Source organism: Trachemys scripta, chromosome 1 (assembly GCF_013100865.1).
Source record: "Trachemys scripta elegans isolate TJP31775 chromosome 1, CAS_Tse_1.0, whole genome shotgun sequence".
In the NCBI taxonomy this organism is placed as follows: Eukaryota; Metazoa; Chordata; order Testudines; family Emydidae; genus Trachemys; species Trachemys scripta.
The window spans coordinates 199,538,807-199,549,487 of NC_048298.1; the positions used below are offsets into that span (position 1 = coordinate 199,538,807).

The following is a 10,681-nucleotide window of genomic DNA, read 5'->3' on the forward strand; positions in this document are numbered from 1 at the left end:
GTCTTGGCCACAGTTTTAAGTTAACATCAATAACACCAGTTTCTCAGCTAGTTGAAGTTAATTATATATTTTACTTGAATTTCCAAACAGCATCACCACATCAGAGAATGGGGAAATCCATGGAATATGCTGGATCTACCCAATTCATGGAATCCCTGAAGCACAACCGTATAAATCAGCACCAGGTATGAAATAGCTGAAAAGCCACAAACATAAGAACTGTAATAAAATCAAAACAGTTGCTTGCCTTTTGACATCTAACACTTGGAATTTGCATCATGCAGAAGGCTGACACAGGTGGATTTCAGCCTGTTTTTCCAGAATACCTTTGCAAATATGTGAGGAGAGCAGAATATTGAATCAGCATCCACGGAGTAAATCTGACAGAAGAATTTTGATACTTATCCTAAAGCAAACTCTGAAGGAAGATTGCAAATCACTTTAACTTTTCCATAACACTCCTGGGAAAATTAATTGGCACTAACTGATATAGACTAATATTTATGGAATTTCGTTTTAGCTCACTTTGGAAGTAAATAGAGCTTCATTTGCTACTAAATTAAATATATCTATTTCTTAATCACAGTATAACTTCAGAATTGGTTTACTTTAAATTCTGTTAAATAACATGGACATTGTGAACTGGTTCAGACACTAATAGCCTTCATAAAAGCACTGCCTGTGAGTAGATAAAGGCACTTGAAAATTTGCTAGTCAGTTTTATACTGAATCTCCCTTTGGCAAATAAAAACAACCTGTATTAGTGTGGGAAGATAATGAGAGACGTCTTGAGGATTAAAATTATTGAACTTAATAGGAATAGATATTTGTACTGTCATTGTTCTGATTTGTTTAAGGACCTTTAACTTGCAGTCAGATGCCAATATGATATTAATTAGAGCTTTCATCTCACTAATTTCCTCTTTATTCATTAAAGGAGTGAAGCAGAATATTCTCAAATATTCCACTTGTGCCCAGTATGACATCATTATAACTTTTCTTATTAGCATGAAAACTATGTGTACAAAGGGTGAATGCTTGTGTTCTTATTTAAATCTTTAGTGTACTATGAAAGCAGTTTGGGATAAATATCTCTTTTCTTTAGACCATTGTTTTCACTAGGTAAGGTAACTATACATTAAAAATGTTAGCATTAATAAATTGCTTAAGTGACATACTACTCTATGTAAGTGGAATCTGTCACATCTTAAATTTTAATTTTTTAAAAGCTGTTATGAAAACTCAGAATATTTATAACTGGTTCTGTTTCCATGTAAATTATGCACAATACATATTTGTAGTTCACAGCAACATCTTGGCATTAATTCTGAATATCAATAGCATTTAATGACAATTTGTAACAATTATATATAGACTGTGAGTTCTCTTTCCATCGCACAATCCAGAGTTATAAATGGACTGTACTTTAACCTTCTAAATATAGGCCCCAACTCAGCAAAGCACTTAAGCATTTTACATATGTACTTACGTCCCATTATATATGTCCCGTTGACCAGTTGTAGGATTAGGGTCCATAGCAAGTAATCTTCTAGAGATCTATTTTTCTCATTAAATTGTTATCTTAAATATAAGGATTATATTGTTTTTTCTTTGGAAATAGTATTATTAAAATTGCCTATGGACTACAGCCTGTGATATCAAAACTTCAAACTGTTGCTCTAGTTGATTAGATAGTGCCTCATCCTTATTTGCATCACAATAGACTTCTGTAAAGTGTTTGACTTAGTACCACATTACATGATTATAAAAAGTAGCCTTGTATAAAATTAATGTAGTACATATTAGATTAAAAAGTAGCTAATGGATAGATCTCCAGTGGTAACTGTAAATGGGGAATCGTTATCCAAAGGCAGTGTCCAGAGACTGAGTCCAAGGGACAGGCTGTGGATAAGCGCAACAGGGGCAGGATTATCACTGGGATCTTTGAATTTTTAGTTGGACTTTTGTAACCCTGGAAGGGGATTGAATTTAAGTGTTCCTTGGCCAGAGGGGCAATTCACCAAGAAAAGATCATGGTAGAACCAGATCAACTGACTAGAGGGTGTGCTGGAGTAAAAGATCCCCAAAACTCCCTGACCTGACACCAGGAGGCACAAAAGCAGTGATTGAACCATATACAGGGACTGTATCCTGGAAAGCGGTGACTCTGAGAAGGATTTAGAGTTTTGGTAAATAACCAACTGATCAGACGCTTCTAGTACAATGCTGTGGCAAAGAGGACTGGTGTGATTCTTGAATATGTAAACAGGGAAATAGAAGTAGGAATAGGGAAGTGATATTACCCGTGTCTACAGTAGTGGTGAGACCATTATGGGAACACTGTCCCATTCTGGTATCCAGACTTCATAAAGTACTGTATGTTGAAAAATGTGAAAGGGATCAGAAAGGAGCTACAAGAATGATACAAATTCTGGAAGTCCTGCCTTATAGGGAGAAATGTGGGAATCTAAGTCTATTTAGCTTATCAAACAGAAGGTTAAGAGGCGACTTGATCATGCTCTATAGGTACCTACACGGGAAGACTATAGTAGAGGGCTCTTTAATCTATCAAACAAAGGAATAACAAGATCCAATGGCTGGAAGCTGAAGCTAGATAAATTCAGGCTAGAAATAAGGTCCACATTTTAAACAGTGAAGGTAATTAGCCATTGAAATAACTTGTCAAGGGATGTGGTTCTCCATCACTTGAAGACTTTAAATCCAGTTTGGATGTCTTTCAAAGAGAAGTTATGGGCTTGGTACAGGCAGTACTAGGTAAAATTTTATGGACTGTATAATGCTGGAAGTTAAACTAGATTATCATAATTGTTCCTTCTAACCTAAAAATTTGTGTCTATAAGTCACTTCTAATCATCTGAGTGGATAAAAAAAAATCTTTAGCTTTTTCATAATCATAGAATAAATAATTCTTTTCATATTTACTTGGGCATAATTTTGAGAAAGAACATTGACTTTTTAAAACTGAGAAACAGATAACCAGCTCTTTGTCCAAGTCTATGCAGAGTTTGAGACATCTGGAAATTTCTGAATCATTTTATCTGGGAACATAATAGTGCCCTTCAATTTCTAGATCTAATTTACTAATCTTTCATGGTGTTGAAAGAATTGTAATCAAAAAGGTTTTACAGACTATAATTCACCGGATAAAACACCCTTGTATTGAACATTGAAATATTTTCTAAGGGGAGGATTAAAATCACAGAATTCATGAAAGTCACATTCTTCTTTGAGTGATTGTTCACGTCCATTACACATTAGGTGTGCGCGCGCCGCGTGCACGGACGTCGGAAACTTTTTCCCTCAGCGGCTCCCGTTGGGCCGGCAGGGCCCCCTCCCTCCCGCCAGAGCGGCACCCTGCTGTAGGGTATATATATAGGCCCGACCCTCCCTCAGTTCCTTCTTACCATCCATGGCGGCATTGGAACAACTCTGTCTCTCGTTTGAGAGTGTCCCTTAGCATAGTTGTTAGTGTTATCTTTACAGTTATCGGTTCTTTAGTAGCTAGTGTTAAGCTTAGCAGTTATCAGTTCTTTAGAAATACTCAAACTTCTTGTATTAGGTGTTTGGTCAACCCCGGCACCGGCCTTGGGCGGCGGGGCATGCTGCACGCCCAAGGTTTCAAGGCTTGTGCCACGTGCCGTAAGCCTATGCCATTAAGCGATCCACACGACTCGTGTCTCCGTTGCCTGGGGGAAGCACACCAAAAAGAGCGCTGTAAGATCTGTAAGCCTTTCAAGCCCAGGACTAAGAAAGAGAGAGACTTTCGCCTTAAGCAGCTGCTCATGGAGACGGCATTACAGCCCTCCACTTCGACGGCACCATCAGCCTCGGTGTGGAGTGCCCCGGCATCGGTCTGTGATCCGGCGCCGGCGGGGCACCCTAAGCCCACGGCACCGAATCAGCGAGAACACCTCCGGCATCGGTCGTCTTCGCCGACAAAATCCAAGGGCCAACCCAAGGTCCGAGGATGCTCCCCGCATAAGAGGGCAGCGCCCACGAAGACCTCGACGGCGCCTAAGGCTGTTGCAGCCCCGGCACAGGTCCCGGTGTCAGTGGCTCCGGTGCTGAAAGGCCCGTCGAGCCCCGGGATAGGCGTGTCGAGTGAGGAGGAAGGGCTGGAGGAGCTTTTGGAACAGCCCTCCACCACGGACACATTTGAGGCAGCAAAGGACCTCATTGAATTGTCCGCTGAGGGCCCCCTCCAAACTAAAGACGTTCCGCCGAGACTGCCATCCAGAGGCAAGCCGGCAATGGTGCGCCCATCACGGTCGCCATCTCGGCACCGTTCACGGCGCCGGTCCCGGTCGAGCTCCGCCTTGGTGGACTCCCGGCTTCCCTCCGCGCAGAGAGCTGCACAGCCATTGGGCCTCAATAAGCAACCGGCACCGACCCAGCAGCCCTACTCGAGTAGGCACCGGGACGTGTCAGCTACACGATCCCCGAGACCAACCACCCGTAGTCGTTCCCGATTCCGTGGTCACCGGTACCGATCCAGGTCCAGATCAGCAAGACGCTACTCCCGGTCCCGGTCACGGAGGCACTACTCTCCGACCCCAGACTGACACCATCCCATGGCACCGCTGTGGCCTTCCAGATCACCGTCCGTGGTTTCAGAGGTAGACTCAGGCCGGTACAGCGGATATGCCCACAGGGCACAGGCCAGTAGGGACCACAAAGCCGCTTGGCATCGTCAATGGGGCCAGCCAGGACAATGGCCATTCTGGACCCCTTGGGCCTACCACCAGCAAGGCCTCCCATCCAGGACCTTGAGATCTGGGCCCTCGGGACACCGGTCCCGCTCTCCACAGTGGTGCCCGCCCTCTCGCAAGGAGGCCACGGTCTCCAGACCACCGGAGCGGGAAGGGGCAGACTCGGCACCGAGCCCAGTACCATCTCAGACCCACGTCATGGGACGGGCCCCAGAGGAGCGCCCAGTCGGTGAGGAGCTGCAGGAAGACAAAGGCCCTGACCTCTTCCTCCTCACCAGACGAAGCCGTGGTGGGCACAACAGTGTCTGGCCCTCCCCCAATCGATCATCGGGCGCACCAGGAACTGCTCCGCCGTGTAGCCCTCAATTTGGGCTTGCAGTGGAGGAGACGGTAGAGCAGGAGGACCCCATGGTTGACATCTTAAGCCCGGAGGGTGCCTCCAGGATCGCGCTCCCGATCATAAAAACGGTCCAGTCCAACTACAAAACAGTATGGCAAACACCGGCCTCCAGTGCACCAACTGCGAAAGGCGTGGAGAAGAAATACTTCGCCCCATCTAAAGGGTTTGACTTCCTCTTCTCTCACCCAACTCCCTGTTCGCTGGTCATCTCTGCGGTCAACGAACGAGAGTGTCATGGCCAGCAAGCCCCGGCCCCCAAGGCCAAGGAGGGGAAATGCTTGGACTTATTTGGGAGAAAGGTCTACTCCTCCGGGCGCCTCCAGTTGAGGATCACTAATCAGCAAGCGATTCTGAACAGACACAACTTTAATTCTTGGGCATCAGTCTCCAAGTTTAAGGAATCCCTGCCTCAGGACTCTCAACCCGAGTTTACGGCTCTAGTGGACGAAGGGAAGGCAGTAGCCAAAATCTCCCTACAGGCCTCCCTTGACTCCGCGGACGCAGCTGCTAGGACAATTGCGTCAGGGGTAGTAATGAGACGCTCGGCATTGTTACAGGCTTCCGGCCTTCCACCAGAGGTGCAAAACACCCTCCAAGACCTTCCGTTCGAGAGGTCAGGCTTGTTTTCGGACCAGACGGATGCCAGACTACATAGCCTCAAAGACTCTCGAGTGACCCTCAAGTCGTTGGGAATGCATACCCCAGTGACACAGAGGAAACCCTTCAAGCCCCAACCACCACAGAGGCAGTACCACCCTCGTCCTCGACAGGAACCGTACCGCAGACGTGGCAGGGATAACAGGCGGAGATGTAACAATACGCCTAACCAGGGCCAAAATCATGGCCAAGGCAAGCCGCAGCCAGGAAATAAGCCAGGGTTTTGAAGCTGCGATCGAGGACAGTGTACCATACTCTATTCCGGATCCACCTCTATGTTTCAGGGACCGCCTGTCCCGTTTTTACCGTGCTTGGTCACATATAACATCGGACCGCTGGGTCCTGCGCACATTGGAGGCGGGCTATTCCCTTCAGTTCTCCTCGTCCCCTCTCTCCCCATCCCCCTTCTCTGTCCCTCTTCAGGGTCCCCTCTCATGAGCAACTCCTCATGCAGGAGGTGCGGACCCTCCTCACAGTAGGAGCAGTGGAAGAGGTCCCCCCGGACCTAAGGGGGAAAGGATTCTACTCCAGGTATTTCCTGATTCCCAAAGCAAAAGGGGGCCTCCGTCCCATTTTGGACCTACGCGGACTAAACAAATTTCTGATCAAAACATGTCTCCGTATGGTCTCCCTTGGAGCTATTATCCCATCCCTGGATCCGGGGGATTGGTACGCTGCCCTCGATATGAAAGATGCGTATTTTCACATCGCCATTCGCCCGCCCACCGGCGGTTCCTGCGCCTCACCATCAACCAGCGCCATTTTCAATTTACGGTCCTGCTCTGGCAACGGCCCCACGAGTGTTCACAAAATGCATGTCCGTGGTGGCAGCTTTTCTTTGGAAGAGAAAGATGCGCGTGTACCCGTACTTGGACGACTGGCTCCTCACGGGCAGGTCGGAGGCCGAGGTCCACTCCCACGTGACGCTGGCTCTACAGGTGTACTGCAAGCTCGGCCTACTGGTCAATGTGCCCAAGTCCTCACTGATCCCCATGCAGAGACTGGACTTCATAGGAGCAGTCCTGGACTCGGTGGCGGCACGGGCAAGTCTTCCAGTGTCACGGTTCTTGGCCATTCAAAGGGTCGTAAGCTCCGTCCAACAATTTCCCACAACCACGGCCAGATGCTGCATGCAACTCTTGGGGCACATGGCGGCCTGCACACATGTAGTCAGACATGCCTGCCTAAGACTCAGGCCATTTCAGTTGTGGCTGGCCCAAACGTATCGCCCCAACAGAGACCTTTTAGACCTGGTGGTGACAATCCCGGTTCAGGTGTTGAACTCCCTCCGCTGGTGGCTCAATCAGCAGCAGGTTTGCGAGGGGGTCCCCTTCACTGCCCCGCAACTCACTCTGACATTAGTAACAGATGCGCCGGACCTGAGTTGGGGGGCGCACCTGGGGGACCTGCGAACCCAGGACTTATGGTCCAGGGAAGAAAAGTTGCTTCACATCAATCTGAAGGAGCTAAGGGCGGTTCGCCTTGCCTGTCAGACCTTTCATGCCACCATAGAAGGCCACAGCGTGTCAGTTCTGACGGACAACACTACCGCCATGTTCTACATAAACAAGCAGGGCGGGTCCTGATCCTCTCCCCTCTGTCACGAGGCACTCTGTCTATGGGACTTCTGTATAGCCCATTCAGTCCACCTAATCGCAACATATCTCCCAGGGGTCCAAAACGGGTTAGCAGACCGCCTCAGACGGTCCTACCACATGCACGAATGGGCGTTGAGATGGGACGTCCTGCATTCAATCTTCCAGAGGTGGGGGTTTCCCCTGGTGGATCTCTTCGCCACCAAGGGCAACAGCCAATGCCCTCAGTTTTGTTCTTACCAGAACCTCAGCCCGGGCTTGTTGGCAGATGCCTTCGCGATTCCATGGGGCAGGAGCCTGAGGTATGCCTTCCCTCCATTCCCGCTCTTCCACAAGGTCCTCCTCAAGACCCGCAGGGACAAGGCGGCAGTCATCCTCATCGCCCCGGCATGGCCACGCCAGCATTGGTTCACGACCCTGCTGGAATTGTCCATAACCGCCCCGATTGCCCTCCCCCTCCATCGCGACCTCATCACACAGGACCGGGGTCACCTACTCCATCCGAAACTACCGTTGCTACATCTCACGGCGTGGTATCTCTCTGGCTAAACGATACGGAGCACAGGTGCTCTCACCAGGTCCAGCGAATTCTCCTTGGTAGTAGGAAGCCCTCCACAAGAGCGACCTACCTTGCCAAATGGAGGAAGTTCTCCCACTGGTGTGAGCCTCATCACATACAGCCTCTGCGGGCCTCAGTCCCATCAATTCTGGACTACTTGCTGCACCTCAAACATCAAGGGCTTGCCCCCGTCTCGATTAAAGTGCATCTGGCTGCCATATCGGCGTTCCATCCTGGGGAGTTGGCAGTTTCGGTGTTCTCCAACCCCACAGTAGCCCGATTCCTCAAGGGACTGGAAAGGGTGTTTCCCTATTCGCGCCCACTGGTCCCTGTGTGGAATCTCAACCTGGTCCTAACTAAACTCATGGGGCCACCCTTTGAATCCCTAGCCTCTTGCTCCCTCATGCACCTCTCATGGAAGGTAGCGTTTCTCGTGGCCATCACATTGGCCAAGAGGGTATCGGAATTGAGAGCCCTCGCTTCGGAACCTCCTTATACAGTTTTTCATAAGGATAAGGTGCAACTGAGGCCACACCCTAAATTCCTTCCAAAGGTGGTCACGCATTTTCACATGGGCCAAGACATTTGTTTACCGTTGTTCTTCCCTAAGCCCCATACGGACCCAAGCCACTGCAGCCTGCATACCCTCGATGTCCGTAGGGCCTTGGCATTTTATCTAGAATGGACCAGGCCATTCCGCAAATCAACTCAACTGTTTATTGCCATTGCAGAGCGAATGAGAGGCCAGCCTATCTCGACGCAACGCTTGTCAGCATGGATTGTGCTTTGCATATGCACGTGCTATGAGCTCGCCAACGTACCAGCCCCGGAGATGCGGGCTCACTCGACTAGGGCCCAAGCGTCCTCGGCGGCTTTCTTGGCGCAGGTTCCACTCCAGGAAATCTGTAAAGCGGCCACCTGGTCGTCGGTGCATACGTTCACAGCCCACTGCACGATCCATCATCAGACCAGGGAGGACGCAGTGGTCGGCAGGGCTGTGCTTCAATCGATTGTTCCTTGGCTCCTACCCTCCTCCAATGGTAAGCTTGTGAGTCACCTAATGTGTAATGGACGTGAACAATCACTCAAAGAAGAAAAAATGATTACTTACCTTCTGTAACTGTTGTTCTTCGAGATGTGTTGTTCACGTCCATTACACTTCCCACACTCCTTCCCCTCTGTCCGAGTCACCGGCAAGAAGGAACCGAGGGAGGGTCGGGCCTGCAGGGATATATATACCCTAGAGCGGGACGCCGCTCTGGCGGGAGTGGGGGGGGGCCCTGCCGGCCTGATGGGAGCCGCTGAGGGGAAAAGTTTCTGACGTCCGTGCACGCAGCGCGTGCACACCTAATGTGTAATGGACGTGAACAACACATCTCGAAGAACAACAGTTACAGAAGGTAAGTAACCGTTTTTTCTATATTAAAATTCCTTTGCTTCAGATACTTAAGGGAAACTCAAGTTGCAAAATTTTAAATCATAGTATGGTTCTCTAAAATTGTGTTAAATGTTCTCTAAAACTTCAACTCTGAGCAACAGCATGTGGTCTTAAATTAAGATATAAAAAAATTCATTTTCAGTTTCCACAACTATTAACTTTCTTTTGAATTTGTTTTTTTCAGCTCCTATTTTTATTTCCAATTAAAATATTTTAAATTATACTATACCTTTTTATTTTTAAATGAATTTAAATTAAATTTCATAATTGCAAAGAAATTGCAGAGATTTCTTTTCAAGTGTTATTTGAGAAGCAGCTGTGGAAATGAATTGCTTAGTCCAGAATGTTTTTTCAGTAAATTGAGCAACATCTTACCATGTGTTTTTGTCAGACAGAATATGAAGGGAACAGTGAAACTGGCTCCTCTTCACTGTCTCAGTCCCCATTGGGGTAATTGAATACCTGATATTAGCATCTTTCTAAAGATATCTCACCCTTATATTTTTAGTTATTTTGTTAAAGTCAAGAAATTAATTTTTCAGGAAAGCAACATTTTACAAAAATTGATCCCTTCTTTCCTGTAGCTGTTGTAAGCTGTCAAGCCAGAAACAGAGTGGAGGAGCGAGTGGAAGTTCTGTTAACTGGTGTGGTTCCTGGAACAACCGCTATGCCAGCAGCAAAAAATGTTATGATCACCACTAAAATTAAGACACCCAGTGTCCAGGATGAAGTTCAGGTTACTGCCGGTAAGAAAGAACAGTACAGCAGTTACTGTACATTATTTGCAGAGTGTACTATCTAGAACAGGGGTAGGCAACCTTTCAGAAGTGGTGTGCCGAGTCTTCATTTATTCACTTTAATTTAAGGTTTTGCGTGCCAGTAATACATGTTCACGTTTTTTAGAAGGTGTCTCTCTCTAAGTCTATATTATATAACTAAACTATTGTTGTATGTAAAGTAAACAAGGTTTTCAAAATGTTTAAGAAGCTTCGTTTAAAATTAAATTAAAATGCTGATCTTATGCCACCAGCCTGCTCAGCCCGCTTCCAGCCTGGGGTTCTGTTCACCTAGGCCTGCAGCGGGCTGAGCAGGGCCTGTGGCCGGGACACCGGCTGGCAAGGGGCCGGCAGCCAGGACCCCAGACCTGAGGGGGGGGTTCAGGGGTCAGGTCAGAGGGTGTAGGGCAGAAGGTGCAGGACAGAAGGCTGGGTGTGTGTGGGGGGGGTTCAGAGGTCAGGGCAGAGGGTGCAGGGCAGAAGGTGCAGGACAGAAGGCTGGGTGTGGGGGGGGGGGGGTCAGAGG

At 48.1% G+C, this 10,681-nt stretch overlaps 1 protein-coding gene across 1 annotated transcript in view; it reads left to right on the top strand.

Annotated features, from left to right (window-relative positions):
• Positions 1–10,681, top strand: part of CFAP47 (cilia and flagella associated protein 47) — a 660,392-nt gene that overhangs the window by 567,398 nt on the left and 82,313 nt on the right. Inside the window, exons 59-60 of the mRNA XM_034754614.1 lie at positions 91–185; positions 9,964–10,125. Coding sequence (XP_034610505.1) covers positions 91–185; positions 9,964–10,125 — 257 coding nt within the window. The remainder of the gene's footprint in view (positions 1–90; positions 186–9,963; positions 10,126–10,681) is intronic.